At 39.9% G+C, this 27,859-nt stretch overlaps 1 protein-coding gene across 1 annotated transcript in view; it reads left to right on the forward strand.

Annotated features, from left to right (window-relative positions):
- The window catches only part of Pappa (pappalysin 1), a 230,064-nt gene extending 202,962 nt beyond the window's left edge, over positions 1-27,102 (forward strand). Inside the window, exons 19-22 of the mRNA XM_028779996.1 lie at positions 1,090-1,199; positions 10,020-10,091; positions 14,622-14,720; positions 26,565-27,102. Coding sequence (XP_028635829.1) covers positions 1,090-1,199; positions 10,020-10,091; positions 14,622-14,720; positions 26,565-26,672 — 389 coding nt within the window. The 3' untranslated portion in view covers positions 26,673-27,102. The remainder of the gene's footprint in view (positions 1-1,089; positions 1,200-10,019; positions 10,092-14,621; positions 14,721-26,564) is intronic.
- The last annotated feature ends 757 nt before the right edge of the window (positions 27,103-27,859 follow it).

A 27,859-nucleotide genomic window follows, 5' to 3' on the forward strand; every position in this document is an offset into this window, starting at 1 on the left:
TAGAGAGAGAGAGAGAGAGAGAGAGAGAGAGAGAGAGAGAGAGAGAGAGAGAGAGAGAGAGGAGAGAGAGATTGTCAGAGAACCATCAGTTTTTCCTCTTCCCATCATACCTTTTCTTAATTTCGTGGGATAGAATGCCATTGTTTATTATCCAGAAGAAACAACTTTTTCCAAGATAATTTTATCATTACAGCTTTGCTTCATCTCTGCTCCCTCAATACTCCTTTAGAATTGGTTTCACAGTAACATATGGTGTGTCACAGAATTTCTCTGCTCAGTGACAGCTGTCCCCAATTCTTATTAGTCATCATTTGGTTTTATCTTTTTGTGTCTTCATCTTTTATTTTTTGTGTGGTCCTTCACCTATCTCTTTACCTCCTCATTGCCACTTTTCTATTGTTTCCATTTGTGGCTCTTGAGTCTGAAAGTTAGGAGAAGATCTGTGTATAAGACTGGGACTTTTGCATGGCAGCAGAGAAAGTTGACTTTCTTGGACTTTGGCTCCCCTACCTAAGAAATGGTAGCAAAGACACCTGTCTCAACATGGTACTGGAATTTCAGTAAAGTGGAATGACATTAGAAAGCTACCTGGCAGGATCAAAGACATCTCTTCTTCTGGACTCAGTGTCTCAAGGTTATAGTTGCCCCTTTCTTCGAGATAGAAAAAGATATTAATATGCCAACAAGGAGAGCACTGTATAAGCTGTGTGTGTGTGTGTGTGTGTGTGTTGTACATGATGTTTAGAATGGCTCATTGAAAAGGTTACTTTCTAGAAAGATTTGGCCCACTATTTTTGCACTGAGTGACTTGTAGGGAGGGTTGGACAGGCTTTCTGTGAAGACAACACATGGAAAAGTTAAGCTCTTGGCTAGTCACTATGGTGATAGTTGTAAACTGGATCAGATGCAGGTGAATGGAGCCAAAGGGATCTGAGGTGACTCTTCCAAGAGAATCCTATCCTTTCCACTACCTGTGTTGATAGCCATATCAATTGGGAAAAAAAAGAAGCAGTACCTACCGAGAGCATGGCACCCATAGGTATTTGGAAATGTAGCTGAGCCATTACTTTACCTTGTGCTTCCCCTTAGGGTCAGAGTGTGCCACCTCGTGCCTGGACCACAACAGCGAGTCCATTATCCTGCCAGTTAACTTGACAGTTCGTGACATTCCGCATTGGATGAACCCCACACGAGTACAGGTGAGTGACTAAGGTCATATAGCTATGGCTAACAGGAAAAAAATTGCCATGTTGAGCTCCTGGTATGTCTTTGCTCTACCTAAGTTCATCTTTCTGTGTATAGGATCTCATTAACCACATTTGTTTTCTGAGGGATATTTCCACAATTTTTCATCTATAATTGTTTAATACACCTCATCAGCTTTTTACCTAAAAGCCTTGCATCTACTTTCCCACCAGGTGCCTGGTATACTAGTGAATAAATTAAGACAAGTGCGCATAGGCAAGGGACATAGAACTGGATCCTGCTCTACAGTCTCCCTGGGTAGTCTGTACTCATAAGGATAGGACTGCTTGGTGTCTCTAGCACTTCAGTGTAATTGTACTTTACATTGCCTCAATCTCTTACATCTTTCTCCAATACTTTCCTTACTTGGTGAAATGCAATCATCATGGGATATTCAGGATAGGTCCTTCCTAGTATTAGTAGAGTTCATGTTGTATTCAGGTACCTGAAGTTCTGCATACAGGATGACTTAAACCTCAGCCAGTCCTCTGTATTCACAGAATCTGCTATCTTAGGTATCCCAGAAAGAGTGATCAGACATGATGTTTACTCTTAGTACTGACCTTTCTATGGCACCAGGATGTCTGGCTCCTGGAAAGATGATGATTGATGTTCCAGAATGCTACCAAGCTGACCTTGAGGAAAACCATTGGGTCCTAGTTCCTCTTGTGTTACCTGACCAGTAAAGGGCTCCAGAGATGACTTGAGACCTACTCATATCTTCTGAGACAGCATAGTTCTGAGGTTTCCATGAATCCCTTTGGAAATTAGTCCTCACCTTGGAGAAGCAAGATGGGGCAACAGGCACAGAGGGTGGGCAGAGAAGTCTTACCTGTATCCCTAGCCACCTGCTTTTCTGCCTGGGATCCGGGAGCTGCTTTCTGCCTGCCTACTAGAGATGGAGATCTGGATAGCTTGGTATAACCTGATACAGGGTATACTGTTTCTCTAATGAGCTGAGAGAAGACTTTCTTCAAGGGCTTAGTCAGCATTCTAGTGTAGGGACTTGGCCAGACCCCTCAGCTATCTGACTAAACCAATTTCCAAATTTTTTTCTTCCCCTGCTTCTTTCTCTGCTTGCTTTTTCCTGCCTCTCCTTTTGCTTTTTGCACTTTGCATTACTTTTATTCTTCTTCTACTTTGAAACACTGTTTGAAGTTCTATCATTCTCCAACTCTTATCAGATTCAGTCTTCCCTTCTATACTACCATCATCCCCAATCTGCCTTCCTCTCTGTATCTATACAGTATACCCTTATTGTTTAACAGGCTCCTACACCTCAGGGTACCTTTCCTCATTCTTAACCAGATCAATAAGGGGATTGATTCAGTCTGATGCCCCAGTGTGCTTGATATGGCTGAATACATGCAGCAATAACCACAGATCCTGTTTATATGTAAGACACCCCAGAAAACTGGAAGTCTCTCAGTCCAAGCCCCCGATTCTATACTAGAGAACCTGAAGATAATAGTCTGAGGGGCAGGTCAAGGTCACATGGATCTGCATCCTGACCTACTGATCAGGACCCCAGACTGGTAGAATCTCCCACTGTTTTGCCCCACACTTCTTCCCACATGTTCCTAAACGGAGGAGTGCCTCACACTAGAGAATTCCCTGACAAACTCAGAATCGAGGCTTGGCCCAGCTCCTATGTAAGTCCTTTCTTATCCACTAAGTGGATTCTGACCTTTTCCTCTATGAACTTTGGGTACTAAAACATTCAGTAGTAATTCATAGTGAGATAAATTCAGGGATTTGAAAGACTGCAAGCTGCCCCCCTCCTTGAGTTGCCCACCCACTGCCTGTCACAGCCTCCACTCCCCCTTCCCTGGTTTGCTTGCCTTTATTGATGCTGGACTACCAAGAGAGCAGTAACGAGGTTCAGACCTCCACCAGTCTCTGGAGGCCTCATTATACAAGAGAAAAAAATGTAGGAAAAGTGAAGAGGTGACGGGCATAGATTGATGACTTCCAGGAATAAGGCAGCAATGCTGGCCTCTGCTGCACCCTTGCTCCCTGAGCAGTGAGAGTTACAGAAAGGAGGCTAGTGCAGGCATCTCCAGGCCCAGGGAGGTTTTGGATGGCTCCTAGGTCTTCTAAGAGGTGTCTCCATGAACCACTGTGAGGAGGATGGTGGGGAATGTGGCTCTGTCCCCACTTAGCCACCTTTGTTCTAGGGTAAGAGTGTTAGACCAGAACTGACATTTAATAGATACCTGCTGTGAGCAGTCATTTCCCATCCATCTCTGCCATGTACCCAGTCTCCCACCCACCCACCCACCTACCCCTACACACACATACACACACACACACACACACACACAAACCACACCACACACTCATACATACATACACACACACACACGTACATATGCATCTCTATGTAGTAGCTGGAATTGGGCTCCCATTGTTTCAGTGGAGGAAATGGAATCTCAGAGAAGGACCCACCACCACGAAGTTACTGTAGCCACCCCTCTAGCTCCTGAGGGATGTAGAATAACAACAAAGGCAAGGCATTTATTGATTACTTGCAAGGGATGTTCTGGAAAATGCTTAATAAGATGGGCTGTATACATGCATATACATATACACATGCAAATATATGAGCTCTGATTTGTGGCATTTCCCATATCTCTGGTGTAAATACTTCCACTATGTAGGATGTCAAGGCTTCTCTGTGTTTATCACTGAACACAAGCAGTTGTCACCTCTGAATCCCATGCAGCCCACAGCTACAGTAATAGTAAATAGCTCCATATTTTTGCTTCTGTTAGCAATCTCATCAAAGACATGAGAAAAAATAATTAACACAATGTGGCACATTCATGTTGCATGTTCTGGAGCAAGTCTTGTTGTTTTTCTAGGCTACAGTTCCCTATTATTGAAATAAGAGGCACAGGTCAGATATTCAAAGCTCAAACACACATAGATCCAGGCAGGTGGGGTGGATGGGGAAGCTAGCTGAACATATTGCTTTGTATGTTATTTTATACACAGAAACATATTAGTTTTGGCAACTAGACTGTTTACTGGAAACATTTCAGAAACTCAGAAAAAATTGACAAAACTACAACAAACACTCCTGTATATACAACCCGACTTAAAACAAAAATTTATTGGTGTAAAGAAAGTGTTCTTGATATGAAATTTATACATTACTATTAAGCATGGGTGTTGGTAAGTTCTTATGCTTGTGTGTGCCTCTGTAACCAGTATCACATCAGAATGTAAAACTTTCCATATAGTCAGGAGACAATCCAGACCTTTACCAAGTGATGCCTCTATCACCGAAGCAACCAGTGTTTATGTATTTATCACTACAGGTTAATGGTACTTATTTTTGAACTTCATATAATTGGATTCATATAGTATATGTCTTATGAGTTTCATTAATGAGCACATTTAACTGCTATGACAAAAGAGGTTTTTTTTGCATTAAGTTGGTTATTCCCTTTTCAACCCTTAATGTACGTATACCATAAAATCTTTAGAGACACAAGTGCAGTAGACTTTTCTCCTAATTGAAAAAGTGAGGTAATACAAACCCAAGAACAGATGGGAATGCCTCTAGCTTGGTACTGGATATGCTGAAGGAAATGCTAGTAATTATAGGAAAGCATCATTGCTGTCATCATGTATATGATGTGTGTGTGTGTGTCATGTTCCTCCATGTGCTTGTGAAAGTCAGAAAACAAGTTTGTGGAGTCAGATCCACCTTATTATGGGTTCTGAGGATTGATCTCACATTGTCAGTTTCTCACAGCAAACATTTTACCCATTAACCCTCTCACCAGCGTTCCCACTCCCAACCCAGATATTGTGTTTAAAAAAGCTATTTCCAGATTGAGGTTGGTTCTCACCAAATACAGCAATGTAAAAATGTGACTTCATGTGGCCACATTTTCCAATCTTAATCTCTCTCTCTCTCTCTCTCTCTCTCTCTCTCTCTCTCTCTCTCTCTCTGTGTGTGTGTGTGTGTAATAAATACAGGTATTGTTCTTGTTGAAATATATTTTTGCTTTGAATAATTTCAACTCTCTAAAATACTAGTATGCCAAAGCAAACATTTCTGTGGCTTGTATAGCCACTAAATTGCTGGTTTACAAACTTTGGATGAGAGAGCGTTTTCCAGACAGGGTATCTAGAATTATGGAAGATTCTCCCCTGTCATAAGGAAGCTCTCTAGTCTACACTACCCCTTGCTAGTGATACCAGGAGTGTCCCATAGTAGAAGGTATTATTCTACCTCATAAATATCTAATTATTCCAGGTGACTGAGTCTTTGGCATTTGCAATTACTTCCAGAAAAAGAGTGGAGGGAAGAAAAAGATGAATAGAAAAAAGACAAAGGAAGTAAGCATGTTCATTTATGGATGAAGTATGAATTATGTAGTTTTCTATTTCTCGTTCATATCATCTCCATCACTTTGTAACATCATAGCCCAGTGAGGTAAATGATGTTCCCTAGTATTACATTTGTCTCACAGCTTTTCTACTTTTCCAAACCTTGGTTTTCCCATCAGTCAAAACAAGAGATACTTTATAATAATACTTTTGTGGGTTTGAAGAATAGAGGGTTAGAATTCTAGACCTTGAAATAAGACAGATAGGCTTATTTGTTAATGGTCACTTCCTATATATGTGATTGAAACAATTTGTTGATTTTCATATTGCTTCAGTTTCCAGAGTCAAAATAGTTTTCTCAGAGTTCTGAAGGAGGTGTCAGTGAGAAGCTTTAGACACCGTGCCTGGAGAATATTCACTTAAGACAAGATTTTGTGCTAAGGACAAGGATAATGGTGATGGTGGTGCTGTTGACTGAGTTGATAGTGGCGCCACTAATACTTTGGTGGTGATTATGTTGGTAATGATGGTAGTCATGCTGTGAGGATGGAGACTGATTGCTAACGATGATGGCGAGTTGTATGATTCACCTTTTACCACTGTGAAGAAACATTTGAGCAATCTTATACGGGGAAGTGTTTATTTCTTGCTGATAGCTTTGGAGATTTCAGTCCATGGCAACTTGACTACTGAGCTTCAGGAACTCGGGTTATGAAGTCAAATATCATGTCGAGGACATGTGATGTCTCAGAGCTGCTTACATCATAGCAGACAGGAACCAGAGAGAAACAGCAGAGGGAATTAGGGATAAGATATAGATTCTTTAAAGTCATGACTTAGCTTTTACTTCCTTAAATCAGGACTTGCCTCTAAAGTTTCTACTACCTCCCAAGAGTCTAGTAAGATTTAAAATTATCAACATATAGTTCGTTGTTTATATCAGATCCTTCCTGACCAAATCAAGCTCTAAAACACCATCAGTTCCTAAGCAAGACTTAAACCTATGAACTTTTCCTGGTGGCTTCTCTGGTTCTGCTGGTGTTGTGAGGAAGGTAATCACAGTCATGAAGAAAAGATAGTCCAATCTTTCTCCTTCCCAAAGCAGAAAATGGAAGACCTCTTACAAGACCTCATATGAATAACTCTGGTTGGGCCTGATGTCTCATTAACATTAAGAATGAGGCTAACATTTGAGGGGCCCCACAGGATCTCCCAATTCATGGTGCACTCAATCTACCCTCTCCTTTGGCTCTCACTGCCAGTCTCCTTTCTTGGTTTCCCTAGCACACAGAGGGGCCCTGTGGCAAACAGGTAGGGTATACAGCCTTGAGTAGCAGTGGAAAATCCAAATACTTGGAAAGATAAATAGGCTTATGCGGATAGCACAAAAGTCCCTTTTCTGAACTCACGTCAAATAAACCTCAACTGACAGAACCTTGTGCAACCACACCAACATAATCTTACAGAAGGATGAAATTAGATCTCAAATAAGGAGGGCAGCATGGTTATCAAGTCCCTGGTGGATCCTAACATGGCTGTTTTCTTTTTCTTGAACCTTTACTAAATACTCTCCAATGTCCCTGGGTTTTGGTTGTGAAGAAACTCTTGAACTCAAAGAAGAAAGTCTTGTTCAAGTTCCTCTGAGAAGTAAAGCAGGTGGGCTTGTCCACTTTGGCCCCATGACTGGGCCACCGAGGGGGAAATGAATGTGGAGCATACTGACATCGCTTCATATGTTCTTCAGTTGAGTTCTATTGTTGAGCTATAGTTGAGCTCTGAAGAATAAAGGAATATCTGAAAACTGGACTCACTCTCGAGAAGCTTAAGTGCTTTGTCCAGGAAGCCATTTTTACTGTATGTTCATCTCAATGTGTCATAGCAAGTTTATTGCTTTTTCAGAACACATTTCACATAAAATTTCCAGCAGTTCAGTTTTACTCATACACACTTTTATTTCAAATCCCATGGTGGCCCTGGTGTTGCAGCAGAGATCTGTAATGCCAACACTTGGAAAGTTGAGGCAGGAGTGTTTCAAGCCTGAGTCAGCCTGGGTTACACAGTAAAACCCTCTCTCAAAAAATGGGGGTGGGTAGGGCAAAATCCCATGACATCACTTATCAACAGAGGCGAGATAGTGGATACATCTCATTTTTTGTACAAAATATTAATTTTAACTCAGATTATGCCAACTAGACACTGTGATGGACATCACTAATACTCTGAGACTCGAGAAGTAAGGAAGACAAGTGGATAAATTATTGTTCACTGGAAAAAAATGATCTCTACTATGAGATGGACCCATCCCTTCATTAAAAACAAAATGAAACAAAGCTATTTATTTATTTATTTATTTTCAAATGTATGAGGGCTGGACATTGTCCCAAGAAAGGATATCCAATTTGTGAACCTGAAGTGTTGGAGAAGTTACCTTACTTAATCTTAGACTGGGGTCATGTGACTTCCTCTGTTAGAAGTGTGCCAAGAAACTAATTATAGTTTGGTTCTCACGTAAGTCTGCCCTCAGGGAGAAAATAGGATGGTCACATGCATTTCCCACTTTCTGGCCCATGTGACTGTTCATTTCTTCATTAAACTAATCAACTGGCACTCATCCAAGAAAGCAATCCCTGCCCATACATATAACTGCCATACTTTCATGGCCGGTCCAAGTCATAGCCACCTTTAGCGCCATAAACAAGCATATATTTCATTTTCTTAAAGAAACAGTTGTAATGTAGCATGAAAAGAGGGGCTTCTATGAGAAATTTTAAAACAGGGCATTTAGGATATTTATGATTATTCCATTCTGGATACTATGTCACCTTTTTGGTTTTCTCTATCTTTCATTGTTCATCTATGTTATGAAATATTGTCACATTAGATTTTATGTAACAAGTTATCTTAAATAATTTCTGGAATAATCTGTGTCGTCAAATCCTGGATTCTAACACCTAACAGCTATGGAGTTTAGGAAGTTTATGCTACTATGGCACAAGATCAATGCCTACATCAGCTTAGTAGCAAGAAATAAGTAAGATAATACACATTGTAATTAATGCCAAGAATGCACTCAATATATTTTAAATGTTATTATCATCATTGCAATTATTAGTGCTAAAACAATTCACCATGTGTGTGTGTGCATTCACGTGTGTGTGTGTGTGTGTATGTGTGTGTGCGTGCATGCACGCGCACCCACATGTGAATCTTTGTGAGTGTGATATTGTTCTTCCTGATGTGGTTGTGAAAAGCACCATGGAGGAAATGAGATGTGGCAATATTTATAGCACAGGTAAAGATTCTTCGGATGCCAAAATGGGACAGGTATTCCGGTGAAGAGCCACCAGTTCTCTGTGAAACAAAACTGTGTGCAGCTTCAGGAAGGTGTCAGCAGAACATGATAGCAAGAAGGATCTTTGACTGCCTGAAGGTCCACTCCAGACGTTCCCTTATTCTAGAACTAGCCGAGTTGTTCTCAGGTAATTATATGATCTAGCAGCAGCATTGGAGGCATTGACTCTTCAGATACAAAATTACACTCATGTACTCAAATATTTGGATTTATTAGAACTCAAAACATAGTGGACAAATCTGTCGTTGTCTTCTTCCTCCTCCTCCTCCTTCTCCTCCTTCTCTTCTTCCTTCTCTTCCTCCTCTTCCTCCTCCTCCTCCTCCTCCTCTTCTTCTTCTTCTTGCTCCTCATCCTCCTCCTTCTCCTCCTCCTTCTTCTTTTCTTCCTTCCTTCCTTTTTTTTTTTTTTTTTTTTGGTTTTCGAGACAGGGTTTCTCTGTGTAGCCCTGGATGTTCTGGAACTCACTCTTAGACCAAGCTGGCCCTAACTCAGAAATCTGCCTGCCTCTGCCTCCCAAGTACTGGGATTAAGGGCGTGTGCCACCACTGCCCGGCCAAATGTGTCTTCTTAAGGAGAGACAGATCCTATAAATTCCAATAAAAAATGATCCTCAAGTTGTTATAGGAGAAAGCGCTTATACTGGGAGAAGCTTTATTCTTTATTTTTCTCTCTCTACTACAGCCACAAATGTACACACACACACAGAGACACACAGACACACAGACACACGCACAGATCCTTCTCCTCCTATCTTGTCACCAATGATCCAAAGGTCAAACAGGGGTTTTCTGAAAGGCTTTTCTGCTTGTGTTCCCTTCCCCACAAGTCTGCTTCTCCTTAACCCTTATTCCTGCCACAGCAATAAAGAACCATGATACATACGGTGAATACAAATATTATTTTAATCTTATGATTCCTGTTATTGCAAGTACCTGGGCAACTTCTTCATGTAAATACCAGGGTGAGGTCAGGATTTGGATAGTCTAAAAGAGGTGAGGTGGTTTAATGTGTTGCCAACAAAAAGTTGGTTCCCTCCCAATCCCAAACCTACCTGATCCCTTTCTCCATCTCTCTGCAGAGGATTGTCTGCACTGCTGGTCTCCAGTGGTATCCCCACCCTGCTCGGATCCACTGTGTAAAAGGCTGTGAGGTGAGTCACAAGAAGAGATGTCTCAGCTCAGAAGTACTTATGGTGTTGTTTTGATTTTGATGGTTATAATTTACTATACTTACTAAGTAGTGTACACATGCATTGATAGAGTTGTTAAGAATGAAGCAGAAATATCATTATATTCTACAGATGATAGAATCTGGATAGAAAGATCTGAAGATGTGCTTACTAAAAAAAGTGAGTATATAACAGTTCTGAGAGTCCAAGGCAAGCTTTTCTTTCTGCGAAGTCCATAGATAAATATTATTTGAACACAGGAAATATGAAGAAATGTGATTAATATGCAAACATGAGGATACGACTTGAGATCCAACACTCACACAAAACAAAACATCAGACAATGTGGTATATACTTTTAATCATAGCATCAGGGAGGTATATCCAGGAGTATCCTTGAAGCCAGCCAGCCTAATATAGTGAACTTGAGATTTAGTAAGAGACCCTGGCTCAAAAAGTAAATTAGAGAGGAATTGCAAAATATATGTGACATCAGTGTCAGGCTTGCAAGCACAAGCACATATATGCACAGTCCCTTGCAACAAGTGCATATATGTTTAAGGCAAATAAAAAAACAGGCACCATATTTATGTAACACAAATAATATAGCAGGTACTATAGCAGCAATTATAACATTGTTTAGCTTGTATAGTGCCACATGAGGTCATTTTTCTTTTAATTTCCATTTCCCTAATGGCCCTTGCTTCCAGGTGAATTCTGTCTGTCTCCATATCTTAGTCACTTACCAATCCTTCAGTACCAGAAGTAACCTGGACACTTTTAACTGAAGTTTTCTGTTTAACTAGAAGATCCTTCCTGACTCTCAAAATTGTTAATTTCCCTGTTCAGCCATTTCCTGGCCTTGGAATTATGGAGAGCTAGCTCTATCAGTGACAGTTTGGGAATGGGGTCAGCAGGCAAGTTCTTGGGATGCAGCTGTGTTCTTGAGGAAAGGCTTACATGGAAATCACAGCCATTTCTCTGTATCCATCTGGCCCTTCCTTGACATTCCTGAGATGATGCAACACAGTGTCACTAAACAAATGCATATAGAGAAACAGGTACTACCAGTCTTCTCAGATGGAGCTGAAAAAGAGTCTCACAACCACTCCCAAATGGCTATCAAAGCTTTATAGTCTCAGACTTCAGGTAAAGGACCTTGATACTGTCCTAGAAAAATCTGTTCACTGGAACTGTTCTTTAAATAAAGAGATCATCTAAACCAAATCATTCTTTAAAATATGGGAAAACAGACCCGGGCGATTGTTTCCAGGAGAATTTGGTGAAATTCCAAAACTGAAAATATTCCTAACATGACCTAGCTCTACCTGATTGCTACATGAACAGGAAAACTAGAGTCAGAGATCTATAGACTGATATATGTTTGGACAGCATGACAGCCACATCGTTGAACCTGAGCCTAGATACTTTGCTAGCCTGTTGGGTTTTTTTTCTTCCTTTCTCTCTGTCACCTGCTCACAGCCATTTCCTATAAGCGATCATATATGTATTTTTCAGGGTAGGCAGCATGGCAGCCTTCAAGAACTCCCATTCCTTCAGGCTTCATCCAGAATGGCAAAGTATAGCCATGGCCTTGCCACCATTGCTTCTTTTCGTGTCTCCGAATCAGTGCTGTGTTTGTGGGAAAGGCATCTTTAGTTACCTGAGCACTCATTATGCTGAGCTGGCAGTCTCACCTTTAAATGTGACAGCAGAATTTGATCCCACCTTTGACTCAGCGTTGAGCCAAAAGACCCTCTATCACTGCTGAGCACTGAACCCTGACAATGATGCTTATCACCCTTACCACTCATCTTCTTTTGTCTTTAGTTTAGAGCTAATACTCTGTGTCTTATTGAAGGATAAAATGATGCTCAGGAGAGAAATAAATGCTGGGTCCAGGAGTGAAATATTAAGCCCTAAGTGTCTAGAGAAAGTCAAGATACAAACAGGACCTCTGAGTATCATCTTTGTGCTCAAAACTGTGTCCAAGTCAATATTACACTAATTTATTCAAAGCCTCTTTGAGTTCATTATATGATCAGTCACTACTCAAAGTTCTGAATACACAGTTTCATGCAAGTTAAAATAGGAGCTATATCAGCTATGACACCTGTGATCTTTTGTCCCTCATATATTCACCCAACATACACCATTCTATTAACCATTTTGCTAAATATTTATTGATCATATATTTTGTGTGAGTTGCCAGACATTTTTGTAGAAAATTTGGGGTATGAAACCAGAAGACATATGTCTAATCTTTTGAAAACATACAGTGATAATAAAGAAGACAAAGATGAAAAATCTAAATTATGGACCAAACTATGTCTAAACTTAGTACAAGAGGTGTGGAAACAGAGCACTCAGGGCCACTAGAAAAAGCAGAATGGTGGGTGGAGATGAGTTTTGAGCTATATTCTGAAGGACGGATTTTTTTTTGTCTGAATGTATTATTACTCAAAGTACTAACTGGATGGAGAATAAATCTCTACACTGAAAGCTTTTTGATGTTGTTTCTTTTCTCTAAAAATTTTTCTCTGTTACCCCACCTAACTAACTCTTATTTATTATTGTGATCTCCATTTAAGTGTCATTTCCTCCAGGATATTTTCACTGAGCAACCTTAGACAAGTTCTAAAACTTTTCTATGATAATACCAAGTAACTATTTGATTAAAGACCCCCTTTTTCATAAAGTATACAATCTGGGTTGGTAGGGTACATGGATAGATGGAAGTGGATGGATGGATGGATATGTAGGTAGATGGATAGATCGATAGATGGGCGAATAGATGATTATGGCTACAGAAAAGGGTACCAAGGGAAGAGACCACATGCCGAAAATCAACTCCTGTTCCAATTCAGTTTTATTCATCATACAAATGGACTGTGATTTACCTTTACTAATCTGTACACAGATTATCTACCGAGGAATTCAGATGAAAAGGGGCTTATGCTTTGTTGTTGAATATGGATGTAACAATTTTTTGCCATGGAAGTTACATGGCGGAGCCATTCCTTAACTTGAAGCCCTGTGTGTGTGTGTGTGTGTGTGTGTGCGTGTGCTCATATATATGAGCTTACCACTATTCTTAGCTCTATCTTACTAAGATCTGTCTTACACTCTAAATGGGAAATAATGAAATACAAATTTAACATACAGAGTTGCAGGCACAAAGGCTGGATGAATGAGAATTTGGAGCACATATGCAAAAGCTAGTCATGCAACACAGATTAGATTCCTTGAGCTTACTAGTCTCAGAGCCAGTCACATTGGGAAGGAACCATGATCACAAGTGAATCAATGGCAGTGTGCTGGGATGAGCCAGTCTCAGACAAGCGATGACATGTTTCTTACACTATTAACTTTAATCAGGCTTCTAGATGATTAGGAGACAGAGATGAATTGAATACTGCTCATGTTTTTAGGGGCTTACAGCCTCTTACCATCACAAACCCTTAAACAGACACGTAATATACTGTGTTGATTATTGGAGTTGGGGAAACTCACACATGTTCATTTGTGTGTGTGTGTGTGTGTGTGTGTGTGTGTGTGCGTGCGCGTGTGTACGCACATTCATGTGCATGGTTGCCATCAAAGAGATTTTTAAAATTTCCCCACACCCTCAGAATTTAGATCAGCAAAGATATCTGTCCTTCTCTCATTTTTGGAGAAACACAAAATTTATAGAAGTCATTGAAGAAAATACATTATTGTAAACTAGAACATTATAGAATGGGTACAGGAATTGGGGAAATAGCTTTAGATAGTGATTTTTTTCCAGCATGAATTTGGCCAAGGTATTTTGTTACCCATACTCTGCAGATGTTGTCTTATCAAGTAGAGATAGTGATGGGGGGTCTCATTTGTTTCAGAAAAATGTGAAAGGAGATCTGCACAGGCTTAAGATCTTGAATAGATGTGTATTTTAGAGAGGCCAGTATTAATATGCGTGTTCTTGAGCCTAATCCCCAAGAATCCTTACTTTTAATGTTTGTAATTCTGATAGTTTACATCCAGATTTCTAATTCATTTGCATATAATTCATTAAAGAAATATACAGCCAGATTGCATTGTCTTAAAGTAAAATGCACCTTCTAATTTAGGAAGAAGGAAAGAAAGAAAGAAAGAAAGAAAGAAAGAAAGAAAGAAAGAAAGAAAGAAAGGAAGGAAGGAAGGAAGAAGGAAAGAAAGGAAGAAAGAGGAAGAAAAACTACACTCTGTGATTTAATTTTCGTACTACAGCAAACAAAATATATTTTTCAACATAGTCATATTCCAGCAGGGAAAAATATGGCACATAAAAATGTTTATAAATGGTAAAAAGAAAAATGAACCCAAGGGGATGTAGGGATTGAAAGCCAAGTTGGCTGATGATGGAGGTTTGTAAGAAGAAGAGAGGCTGCCAGACAACCATAGAAGCCTCAGTGAAATGCTGAGAACAGCTCCCTCTCATGCCAGGATAATAACGTAGCCTCATTTCCTCCCTGCTTCTCTTCCCTTTTACAGCCATTCATGGGAGACAATTACTGTGATGCCATCAACAACCGAGCCTTCTGCAACTATGATGGTGGGGACTGCTGCACCTCGACAGTAAAGACCAAAAAGGTATGCCAATGTTAACCTCCTCATGCCTGCCTTCTCCGTGGCTCTCCAGCCTGCTGACCAACATCTCTTCTACACGGTAGACAGCTTGTTGTGGCCATGTTCTTGTTCTGTCTTCAGGCTTATTATCACTCACGATTTTTTTTAATTGTTATTCCTTTAGTTAGTAGCAAAGTTGCTATCATGTAGTGAGTGCTAGCTGGTCTTTGCAGAGGTGGTCCTCAAAGCCTAGCATCAGATGTAGAAGCAGATAAATAAAAGACAACACACTTTAAGAGAAGATTGATCAGAGAAGACTGGTCACAGGAGGCTCTGTAGTATGAGTAGTAGCTATGTCACAACAGCAAGGAAAGGGACAAGGAGATGGTAAGGAAAGAATCATTTAAATCAAGTGATTAGCTTGTAAATTCTAGAAACAATATGTATTCTAAGTAATATATCCAAAGCAGAAAGTAAGAAAACACAGGACACTGGCAATTAGAATATCTATACCTTGTGAGCACACTATTATCTATTTTGGTTTTGTATGTGTAGAATAGGAGGTCTATGAAGGGCCTTGTCTGTGTATAAGAAGAGGGCTTGGAGTGTCCTTTTCTTCCCTTGGCATTAGGACACACACAAACACACAGTAGTCCAATTTTTTTTTGTACTAAAACAGGATCATTAGAGCAAGATGCTCATTAGCTACCCAAAAAAGTGGTCACTTCTGATAACTTCCTGAGAAGAGCTAAGACCAGAATATGGGGCTCCAGTTTTGAAAAGAATTAGCCACCTGAGTACCCGGAGATAAAAAGCATTCATATGACAAATGTATCCATGGAGGAAAAAAAATACTCCAGTGCTTGCAGCCATCTATAACATGAGACAGAAGGCCTTTCCACCTCAGAGATGATTTTCTCAAATATTTCATCATAAAAAAAACCCTGTAAACTGGGTCACTAGAAAAGAAAAGAATCTAAGTGACAGCTGAGGACTCAAAGATTATCCCACACAATCTCCCCATTTCATTACTAGGATGCTGAGGCCAGAAGGAGGGTGATTTGTGCCAGACATCAAAGGAAATGATGCAAGCTTTCTGGCTGCCAATGTAAGCCCTCGGCTATTCTAACAACCTTAAGATAGTTGGTTGCTTTAGGAAACATGCTCAGGCCTCACATTTCAGAGCCTGCTGAGCACATACTCAAATCAGAGCTGTTAATGGCTGACAAGCAAGAATGCTGCGATGCTCTAGAATTCAGTCAGTCCCAAGTGGGCAGTATTTTCACAAAATGTTTGACCTTTTGTGGTTTTGTACTATTAGTAAAAGATTGAAGATACATATTTTCTGATTAATATAGGAGAATAAAAGCAACTTCATGTTAATGATTCTTATGATTTTTGTTTTTAATAATGGGATAATATATACCTCACTCTTTGGGAAGTCCTGTAACTGCCCGAGCTGTCTCACGTTTGGGGGTCACTTTGTTTTTTTTGTTTTTGTTTTTGTTTTTGTTTTTGTTTTACATTTAGGCTCATGTTTATTCATTTAGATAAACTTGAGCTTTAGTCCTTTTTTATAATTTTTTTTTAAAATCGTAATTCATTCACATAGGGGTCATAAACACAGAAAGGCAGGATGTGGGGAAGGGAATGACACTGGAGTGTGGGTGTTCAGGGGGAATACAGATATCTTCAGAACCGGGTATCGGCTGGGTGAAGGTTCAGGGGATAAGTCACTATGACTCTGCCTATGACTCGCTTGACCTTATCTAAGTTGGTATTGTCTGCCAAGGCTACCTATTTACAAGGTCTATGCTGTCATACATGTATACTAAAACCAAGTCTTGAGTCTCAGTGGAAAAACATTGAAACAGATGGCTATAAGCTATTGTAAACAGGCAGCTTTTGTGGAAATCTACAAGCCTGAGTAGTCAGAGGTCAGTTTGTAATGGCCCGTTCTGCTGCTCCGGTCCGCGGGTCAGGGCCTAGCAAGAGAGAGAGTGGGGATGGAGACGCGAAGAATGAATACAAGACAGAGTCTGATCAAGTCTCTTCAAGTCTCGTTTATTGAAAGGAAATCCTGGGTATTTATATCTTTTACCACTTGCCTTGTCCTCGTGGACAAGCACAGTTGAAGGCACTACATCATGTGTCTTGTAGCGTGGATATCACATATGTCTAGCTAGCAGTGAAGAGACCACGTGCGCCTAACAGTGTGGAGACCACATGTGTCTAGCTGCTGGAGGCACTAAACAGCAAAACAAGATATGTGAGAAAAACAAGATATTTATCAGAGTATGTTCAGTTGTTGTGGGCTGTTGAAAACAAGTCTCTTGTCAGGGTATATGGCTCGAGATGGCTGCAAAGATGATAGCCACTTTTGGCTAGGTGTCAGCTCTCAACAAAGTCCAAAAAGGAAAGAACAGAAGAATATAATTAATCTCTTTCAGCCTGAAGAAAATCGTGATTACTTTTTGTTTTAAATATTTTTTCTTGTTTGACTGTCTCATATACTTCTATAAGAAATTCTACTCATTTTCCCCCCTCACTCCCCGTCTCCATTGAAACCCTTTCTGCTGAACAGGTTCATCTCCTACTTTCTAGTCTTCATTTTGTGTATAATTTCTTGCCTCAGCATAGGTGAGGGTTAATTACTGTAGCAAGGGCAACTTACTAATGGTTATACCACTGATGAAAATGATACTACCTTTTGTTTTTGTTTTTTGTTGTTGTTGTTGTTCTTTTATACATATTTTGTAAGTATAAAGTTATACACTTTATCTACGAATCAGTGCATTCTCAGTTTGGGATCTAACTTCTTTTTATTTGGTACAGGAGAATTTATACACATAAATGTCCTAACATTTCAGGTATATTTTTTGCTATGTTGGTGTTTGTTAGTCAACTGTGATGTACAGCATTTTTGCTAAGTAACCATTTATTTTAACTCTTGTTTTGAACTTTGGCATTACATTCATTTCTTTGTGCATGTAAGTACTTTCAGAGCTCCAATTGTTCCTTTACAAAATCATTTCTAGGACTGAAATGACTAGAATTGAAGGTGTAAGCATTTATAAGGTTCTTGATATCTGCTTATAGTGAATATAACCTATCATAATTCATATTTTAGCCCATCAGAGTAGTCTGGTTTTTCTTTTAAGTAATGTCGGGTATGGTTCTATTTTAAATAGAAGTTTCTTTAGAATTTCCATCCTGATTGAGCTCACAAGTTGGTCAAATAGTGTCCCTGATTAAAATAATTTTATATTATTATAATTTATAAACGAAAATATCATTTAACTATTTGGGAGCCTTCTTAAATGTATTTCTTTTTTTCCAAGAATGTGTTGTGGGAAGATGAAGTAGTGGGACTGAAGTTCACATGTAGACTCCAAGTTGTTCTAGTAATTTACTGTGTGTGGTGTGTGGTGTGTGGTGTGTGGTGTGTGGTGTGTGGTGTGTGGTGTGTGGTGTGTGGTGTGTGTGTGTCTGTGTGACAGAGAGAGAGAGAGAGAGAGAGAGAGAGAGAGAGAGAGAGAGAGAGAATGTCATCATTTGGTTCTCTGTTCCAGAATTGGGTGCATCTGCAATAATTTCACTCTGCAGGGTCCTATAGTCAGGGATTTTGGGATTTTTCCCATTCACATCTTCTACTTTCTGCTGCTCTATCCCTCTGGATCAAGCAGTATATTGCATGTGTTCCGACTTTCTTTTCCCAGTGACATGGCTGTTCCTTGAATATCTTCTCTGGACCAGACTGTTTACCCTCAGTAGGACTAGATAGATACAACTTTTATGTTTGTTAGACTTGTCTGTTAGAGAGCCTAATAAGAAGCAATGACATAGAAACAGCCCATCCAGTTGTCTTTGTGAACTATTCAGGACTTCTTTGGGGAGAAAGGTTCCCTGAGGATGTATATTTAGCTTTAGGAGGAGGAGTGTCCCAGTGAAGGTAAGTATGGATTGGGCCAGAATGGCAGGGCTCTATGACCTAGAGGATGGATTATAGAGGCTAGAGGACTTTCTCAGGGCATGTAGGGCATTGTCATAGTTACACAACCTGTGATTAACATGTTGCAAAGTGTAGATTCCAGAAAGAAGAGAGAAAGTATCTTATGCTAAAATGTCCTCCCTTTTAAATTGCCCAATGCACCTTTTAAATAAGATTTAAGCCTCAACTTCTTGAAACATCTTTCGGATACATTGAGCTACTATCTATAGTAGTCTGGTTTGAAGAGAATGATAGGCAACAAAACAAAACAAAACACAAATAAACAATGTAAGGATAGCAAACATATATGTAAATCACCTCATGTGCGAGACTCTCTCCTGGAATACCCTTTTGCTGATATTTGAGGATTCTATACAGATTACTATGTATTTCTTTCGTCTACACTGTCCTTCCCTCCTTCTCTGTATTTATTTTGTAGATATAAAATATTGAACCAAGACTCTTTTTTAGTCCCCATGTCAACACTGACAGGTCAATATTTTTACCTGTATAGAATAGTAAAACTAACTTGGACTCCAAATAATTATGAGTCTTGCCCAAGTTCATTTGACCAATGATTGGCAAAGTCCAAATTCAAGTCAACTTCTGTCTGACTCACAAGTCCTGCTCTTTCTTCTGCACAGGGCTGACTTTCAGAAGGCGAAAGTACCTGTGAATAGGGCCTTGTTCTCTGTGCACCTGGGCATGGCTCTCTCAGTTTAGGCTACAGACATTTTATGGTGTTCTAAGGCTGCCAGGGAACTTGGGTGGGGGACCCTCCCCATGGCACATGAAAGCAGCTATCCCAGAAGCAGCATGGCATAGGTAATCCCTGACATCCCAGGATGTCCAGTTTGGGGTTATTCTGTGTATACACAGGACAGGAGTTCTGTTTCTTTCTCCAGCTTCCCCAGTAAGAAACCTCTTATTAGAAAAGAGAGGCTGTCTTGATTTTGTGTTCCTGACCTTACCTGTTATGGATATTTCATTCTCACTCATACCCTTGGCCCCTATCATAGGAAATTCCCTTTCCATGATCACCCAGTCTGGTACTCAGAAACTGATCCACAAGGCAGGGGTGCTACAAACAGAAGCATGTGCCTACTAAGGCATTGCTATGTAATGAATTGTGGCAGGAATCTCTTGTGCATGGTGTTTCTAGAACTGTCCACTGAGGAAGAAAACAGACTTAGTCAGATCAAATATGAGGACAAGGTGACAGTGTTGTGTGAGAGATTAGGATCCCACACTTGTCGAGAAGTATTTACTGACAGTTCCCTCATTGTCCCACATAGTAGTAACTGCTTTTCCCTGGTATTTCACTTTACCAGTACAGTAGCTCTGTTGTAGATATTGATGAAACTTGGACATAGAAAGTCTCATATCATCCAACTAGTAGCAAATGGATCTGAGATACAGATTGGTGGTATTTAATAAACATGTCACTAACCTCTAACTTTTATGACCATCTTTCAATGGGCTTGGGACTTGTCAAAGGATCTTGCAATTTTACTTGTAGCAAGTGTCTTCCTTTCTACATATCCAGGTCCATGTTTAAGATAGACTTCCCTAGAACTAGGGCTTTCTGCTTACTTGGCTCAGTGTGATGTCCTGTCTTCATCCTCTGTGTATATACCAGTCTTTACCAACATCTACCGTGTAGAATATCCTGATCCATGTTAGCATACAAAAGCAATATTGGAAAATTTGATAGCCAGACTTATCCAACTTCCCCCCTGCCTTGTAGCATGTGGTAGGCAGGAAGGGGTAAGCATGCCTCTGCTTCTTTAGATGGTGGCTTGTTATTCTTGTTGGAGCCACAAGCCTTGTCCAAATACAAAGCAGCTGTCCATTATGGATTCTCTCATTTTGATAAAAATGTAGCAACTTTAGTAAGTTAATGTGGTGGTGATAATACAGCAAATGAGGTATATTAACAAGGTGTGTAGAATCTGTTACACAGCAGATGAGCCATAACACTTCCATAAGGCTTTAGGTGAAATGTTTAAGAAAAGAGCAAGCACAGGGTAAAAGAAGGGAAGAGTGTCTTTGGCAAAGGGCACAGACAGATATCAATTAGAACCCAGATATCGATTAGGGAAAGTGTGAAGGAAGTCCCACCTTGCTTAATAGAGCCAGATAAGAACACAGAAGAAGAAGAAGAAGAAGAAGAAGAAGAAGAAGAAGAAGAAGAAGAAGAAGAAGAAGAAGAAGAAGAAGAGGAGAAAGAAAGAAAGAAAGAAAGAAGGAAAGAAAGAAAGAAAGAAAGAAAGCTAGAGGGATAAGGATTTTACAACTTAAGCCTGTGTATCTGAAGAAGAAGAAGGAGGAGGAGGAGGAGGAGGAGGAGGAGGAGGAGGAGAGGAGAAGGAGGAGGAGGAGGAGGAAGAAAGAAAGAAAGAAAGAAAGAAAGAAAGAAAGAAAGAAAGCAAGCAAGCAAGCAAGCAAGCAAGCTAGAGGGATAAGGATTTTACAACTTAAGCCTGTGTATCTGATCATTATCTAAAGGTAAAGCAAGAAAATTTTTTGCGGAAATACAGCAAGTATTGCAAGTATCACACTGGCTTAGAGGAGCCAAGAATGCTCCTTAGAAGATATGGTATGCCAAACTGAGAGGAATAATAGCAGAAAAAAGCAGCTAGCTAAACAGAGCATCCAAATAATTTCATGGCTGATGATCACAGATACCAAAGGTGTTTCTGTCCCCCTCCTATTCAAGGTTGGCCATGACATTTTCATGTGGGTCAGAAACAGAAAGGACTTTTAATTTGTTCCTGTGAGGGAATTCAATTATGCTCTCTCAAAAAAGTTACCTTCATTGTCACTGTCACTGTTACCAATATCATCCATCACCTCCATCATCTTCACCATGACACTATCAATGCCAGCATTGACATGACCAATATTACCATCACCATGACCAGTACCATTATGACTATTATCACATTTCATGAACACATATTTTGTGACGTACACTGTGCTGAATGTTTTTTTTCCTGTTTTTCATACTTTGTGGAAAGAAGTTTCTCTTGATATGATTCTTTTTACCTTCATTTTATTTAAAGAGAAACTGGAACTCGAAGAAGGAAGTGATTTGTTTGAACGCATACCTTAAGACAATTACAGGGCAAGAGTTCAAACCTAAGTTCTCCTTCCATCTCTACCAGTACATATCCTCATTATACCTATGTACATTTTTCATTAATCATAAATAATTTACCCACACTTGAGCACTCTAGTCTATCTGTTCATTGTGTTGTATCAGGCACTGTATTCATCTCACTCCCAAGAACCATATTATTTGTATGTGTCATGTATTTCACTACTTGGCTTGTTAACTAACTATATGTACACTGTACAGTCCCTGAGATTCAGGGAGATACAGTGACTGACCCAAGGTGTCATAGCATATGTACCTTGTTATGGGGTAGCAAAACTAAAGCTTTCAGACTGTCAACAAATGATGCCTCTTGTTTCTTACACACACACACACACACACACACACACACACACACACACACCATATTTTGCCTGCTACCTCCCTGTTGAATATGAGTCAGAATCTAGCCCTTGCCTGTCTCCTAGCCTGAGACAAGAGCCACAGCCAGAGCTTTGTGATACATTTGCCCAGGCTGCATTCCTAAGTCATTCACACCCATAGATGAAGGGGTAAGCATGGGCAGCTGACCCAGATGAGAAAACCCAGGTCTGAGCACCATCCTCTAGCCAAGAGGAAAAGAAAGAGAATCCTCCCTTGACTCATTGATTCAGTCTTGTGAAGAGAGCCTGGCATGAGACAGCCTAGTCACATGGTTATTGGGCATCTTCAAATATTATCTGGTCACCATGGTGTATGGCAGGTTTTTATGAAAGGCCACATAGAAAGAACTCTAGATAGGAATTCAGAAACTGGAAATCAGGCTCATAGTTCTTACTATATTAACTGTGATTCTTGTCCCTCCCTATGCATAGGGATCTTCCTTTGCATTGAGTTGAGTTTGACTCTTTTTCTTGCTTTTGGGGGTATGAGCATGGCACTGAGAAATGATGATAAACACAGATGCATGTTCCTGGCTACCTGCCAGCTAGTGACTCACTTCTTTGCATCTTAGTTTCCTCTAAGGTATAAGACAGGGATAGTAAGAATAGCTACCTTATTAGGGTTGCTGGGAAGCACAGAATGAGATAATGCAGGTGGAGAGTAGCTCGGGGCTAGGTTCACCATAAGGGACAAAGGTATAAGAACTTGTTTGGAGAGGAGCTAATTTCATTGAATCTCACCAGAACATTGTGGAGATTTTATGAAGACATCATCTCTCACATGGAGCCGACACATGAATTCCAAACTTTTACCATGATTTCATTAATATACCTATATTTAAAGAATATGGTAGACACAAGAAGGTGTTAGATTTCCTTTGGAACCCAAGTGTTCTCGACTTTTATCATGTTCTAATTGCATTCCCTACTGTTTACTTGTAGATGTGTCTGTTTAAGAAATGTTAAAACTTCCAGAGTTGGCCTTGCTAGGATGGAGAATAGAAGTCTCAATCACACCTAACCAGACAAGTGTGAGGATCAGCTGGTCCCAGAACTCTGCCTTCCCATGGCTTTGGAGAATTTAGTGGAACTAAGGAGGGAAGGAAAGGAAACAGGCAAGGCAGACTTTGTTGGTAAAACTATTTGTTTCTAGTTCTTAGGCAAGATGTATGAGTAGCTCAGTGGGAAAAAGCTTGCTTAGCCTGTATAAGGCTCTAGACTTAACACAACACACACACACACACACACACACACACACACACACACTCACACAAACAGAGCTACATTATTTAAGTATTTTTTTCTGCACAGGGTTTGCTTTCCTATTTTTTCCATACTAACAAATATTTTCAGCCATATTGGATAATAGATCATGAAGATCAATGCTTACTATACAAATCAGGAAACTATGATGTGTGCTAGTTATCTGTTTCTGCATCCATGTGCCCAGCCACTGATGAGTCTACTAAGAGCTATCACTTGGTTAAGATTCAGTTCAACACTAGCCCCTCCTCCTTCCCCAACTAAGAAGACACACAAATGAGAAACAATTCTATGTGGAAAGTGTGTAAAAATATGCTGTGATATTCTAAGACCAAAGAAAAGGGGGATGAAACTTGACATAAGATATGTAGAACAGTTAGGACAGAGGAAAATGAAAGGCTAAGGTCATAAATATGGGAAAATATGTAGAGTGTTTAAAAATTCTAAGTGACTACTTAAGTAGGAGAAAATGTACAAATAAGGTCTGAGAATCATGTAGTGCTCAGATGACATCGGCCTTAAGCTTAGGGTAGAGTGGTTGAATTTTCTTCTAAGAGATAGAATTTGCCAGATATTTGGATATGCAGGTCACAGATATGAAGTTGCCCTGGTGATACAGAGCTCAATAAGAAAGAGTTACAGGGAGAGTACAAAGAAGCCAGTAGAGGTAACTGGAAGGTTTTAAGGATAGAATTTGAGCAAGGTCAGGAGAAAGGGTTGGGTGAGAGATGAACAAGTTGAAGACAAAGTCTAGATGATGATGTGAAGAAAGTTACAAGAGACAGGGAAGATCGTGGCATATGTAAGACAAAAGTCTGACTCTGTATGTCCTATTCTTGACTGAGCATACCCAATGTGTTAGGCCATGTTCTGGGGGATTCTGTGTGGTTCCTCACGTTTTATCCTCACAACTATATGACATGAGGTAATGGTGCTATTTTAGTATCTATTTTATATATGTAGAAACTATGGGCTATGAGACAGAAAGTTTTAGCCAAACTGTTGAGTGAATATGAAGCAAAGACATGTAGTCCAGGCCTTTGGGCTGCCAGTGTGGTCCTGTCCAGACTAGGTCAGCAATTGGAGTTTGTCTCAGATTCTTATTTACTTTCTCCACCAGGGAGAGGGGATTTCTCTGTATATTTTCCAGTTCTAATCCTCCTGAAAATGAAGAGGCTGTGGAAAATAAGTCTGAGAAAAACTCTAGGAAGAATGATTGAAAATGTTTTTTTTGGTGTGTCTTTTTGTTTGTTTTGTTTTTTTGTTTGTTTGTTTTGTTTTTCTGCAAATTCTTAGAGTCTAGAATGCAAATATCCCAAAGAAGGAAGATGATGTGAGTGTAAAGGTAAAAACAGGTGCTCAGTGGGGAAGGACTGAAACTGACCAGCACAAGTCTCTGTTAATTGCAATGTAATATGAAGAGATATCTTAGACATGGTAGGGGGCCACAGGGCAAATAGAGAGTAACTCACTCTTTCTGTTGCTTAGGCACTAAGAAAATAATACTGAACAATATTGTCACTATCTATCTCAGTATCAAAGAATTATATTAATGTATTAATTAATTGTATTAATACAAAGATGTACTAGTTTATGTGTCATATATGTACATGAATATTTGTCTGTATAATTGATCACTTAGTTTATCAAGCCCCGTATTAGGTATTTTTCATGAGCTATTTCATATATCCTTTATCACAGTGTCAGGAGATATAAGGATGTATTTCCACAGTTCTTATTTAATGAAGGAGTTTGCTAAGACTTCACATATTCAAGGTTTCCCCTGAGATGAGTGAGAAAAAGGAGCTAAGGTTAATACTTAAATGTAAATTATTGCAAATATTTCAAGTTGGAGAGAAGTTGATAGTTATGGAGATGTGTGTGTTTGTGTGTTAGTGTGTGTGTGTGTGTGTGTGTGTGAGAGAGAGAGAGAGAGAGAGAGAGAGAGAGAGAGAGAGAGAGAGAGAATATTAGCTCATAAGAACATAATAATAAGGGAGAGAAAGATGCTCTCAGAGACAGTCGTGAGCACTTGGAGACCCTGCCTAGGCAGGAGGAGAATGAGGTCATTAAATCCATCTGCGCAGATGGGGGACCCTCTGGGGAAAGTTATAAGCAAATGTCATGATGCAATACAGTGCAATCGACTTGCGTTAGTTCAGGCTGGGACTCCAGCAGAGACTGCACTGTGATCTGTGGAAAGATGGATCATGTGCCGGATGGGGAAGACACTTGCTCTGTTGGGTTTTTCCTACCACTTTCTAGAAAGGCCAGCCAGCCCAAGGTCACAGAGCACATGAAGGGATGGACTGGAAATGGAACTTTGACCTCCTCGTACTTTTTTTATGCTAAAATCTGTTTCCAAGAAATATCCTTCCAAAAAACTTAATTCAAAACTTTTATGTAAAATGTTCCTTGCTCAGGACTTCAGGCCCCATGCAAGTTCACTCAAAATTATTTTATGGATTCTTTTTACTTCATTTTGCTTACCCGAAGGAACTATACTACTATGTATAGAAAGCTTTGTTCTTTTAAATAATGTGTTCACCTCCTTTATTATAATTTGTTCATCACAGAAGCTGTTAGATAGTCCATTGTACAATTATCCTATTAGACTTCATTAGCATTTACTACAATTTTCACCAATGTTGCTCAGCCCATGTAACTTGCTTAGTTCCTTCTAAGGTGCAGACATGAGTAGTTTGTCATACTTTAAACACTTTAAGTAGCAGATAGATCCTTTACTTTGAGGAGACAGTCCCTTTTTTGGTTTCAATTTCATCACTGATTAAAAAAAAAAGTTGATGTGTATAGAACTGTAAAAGGGAATCAGAATCAGTATTTTCTTATCTGAAAAGTACATTCCCTGACAGAAGTACTTCTTCAAATGTAGTCTGCTATAGTAATGACTCTTGTGTTTCAGGAAAAATGTTATTGCAATGCTATCAAAAAGGAGAACTTTGATTTGAACTTGAATTTATTTTTCAAATCTAGTGGCTGGCCCCTTCCTTTTTGCCACCACTCTGAAAACCAGACCAAAAGCATCTGATACATTCTTGTTTTTCTCTCTGCAGGTCACTCCCTTTCCTATGTCTTGTGACCTACAAGACGACTGCGCCTGTCGGGACCCTGAGGCCCAAGAACACAGCCGGAAAGACCTTCGGGGATATAGCCATGGCTAAGGGAAGACAGGTGTCAAAGGTTTCCCAATGCCAGGACCCGCATCCCTCTGGTATTGATTTCACAGTCTGCTGCTCAATGAAATGGCCTCTCCACACCAGGGATCCTTAGCACCCAACCGGTCTGCCTTTAATTTCACCCAGGAAGGACCAACTGTGGGGTGAAGAATGATGAATCATGCTAAAGATGGAGTGGAGTACTATCCTGTAGTCTAAGATGGATTGCATACACAGCATGTAGTCTCAGAGCTTCTGAAAGTTCTTTCTATTTCTCACATGACCATGACCCAAAACAACAACAAAATTGTGTGTGTATCAAGCAGTGTGCACATCTGTGGTTAGTACACAGGCATGCACACACACCCATGCAAATGTCTCTGTGAGGGAAATTTTCAAACTCAGTAGAAAACAACTGGAAAAAAATGAAGAAAATCTAAAAAATTCAACCTTTCATTTCTCAAGCTCCCAACAAACACTATCCTTGGGAGAAGTGGATTATAGAAACTATGACCAAGTAGTAAAAAGCTAATGCATCTCAGAATCTGAAGTTCAGAATATGTAGTATGTTACCATTGTGTAGTGCTTTGGGACTGGAAGTGAAATGGTTGTAATCACCTTCTAGGCAACTAGGGCTTCCAAAATGGTAAATATTCTAAGGTGTACAAAGCTCCCGAATTTTTTTGTTGCCATGGGGGTTTTGTCCCAACACCAGGGTGCAAGGCTGAGCTGGTAATGGCTTAGGACTGCAGAATTAAGGTATTCTATCAGCTCCCTGCTTGAAGCTTGAGGTCTTCATACCCCCTCCAGATTCCACCCATTTTCCAGATCTTCCTTGGGACCACATTTGCTGCTATTCTTCCTGCTGCTCTGCCTAATACATTGAGTGCCCTAAGATGGTAGAACTAGGTTAGAACAAAATCCATATAACCAAGTAGACTGCCTCAAAGTGATTCACCTTTTCCCACAATTCCTCACTTCTGGGCCCATACACAAGAAAAAAAAAAAACTTCAAGGGCATAAGTCTTTCATGAGTAGACTTCTCATTCTGGAAAAGAGTTGAGGGATGCCAGATGCTGGAGCCCTTCCTGAAAGTCCAGAATGTCTAACCCAGTGTTACATTTTCTAATCAAGTGGAACAGTGTTAAACTTGGGAATGCTGGAGCTACCCAGAGACTGTTGGAATAGCAAGG

The sequence above is a fragment of the Grammomys surdaster genome, unplaced genomic scaffold (assembly GCF_004785775.1).
Source record: "Grammomys surdaster isolate TR1022 unplaced genomic scaffold, NIH_TR_1.0 363, whole genome shotgun sequence".
Classification (NCBI taxonomy): domain Eukaryota; kingdom Metazoa; phylum Chordata; class Mammalia; order Rodentia; family Muridae; genus Grammomys; species Grammomys surdaster.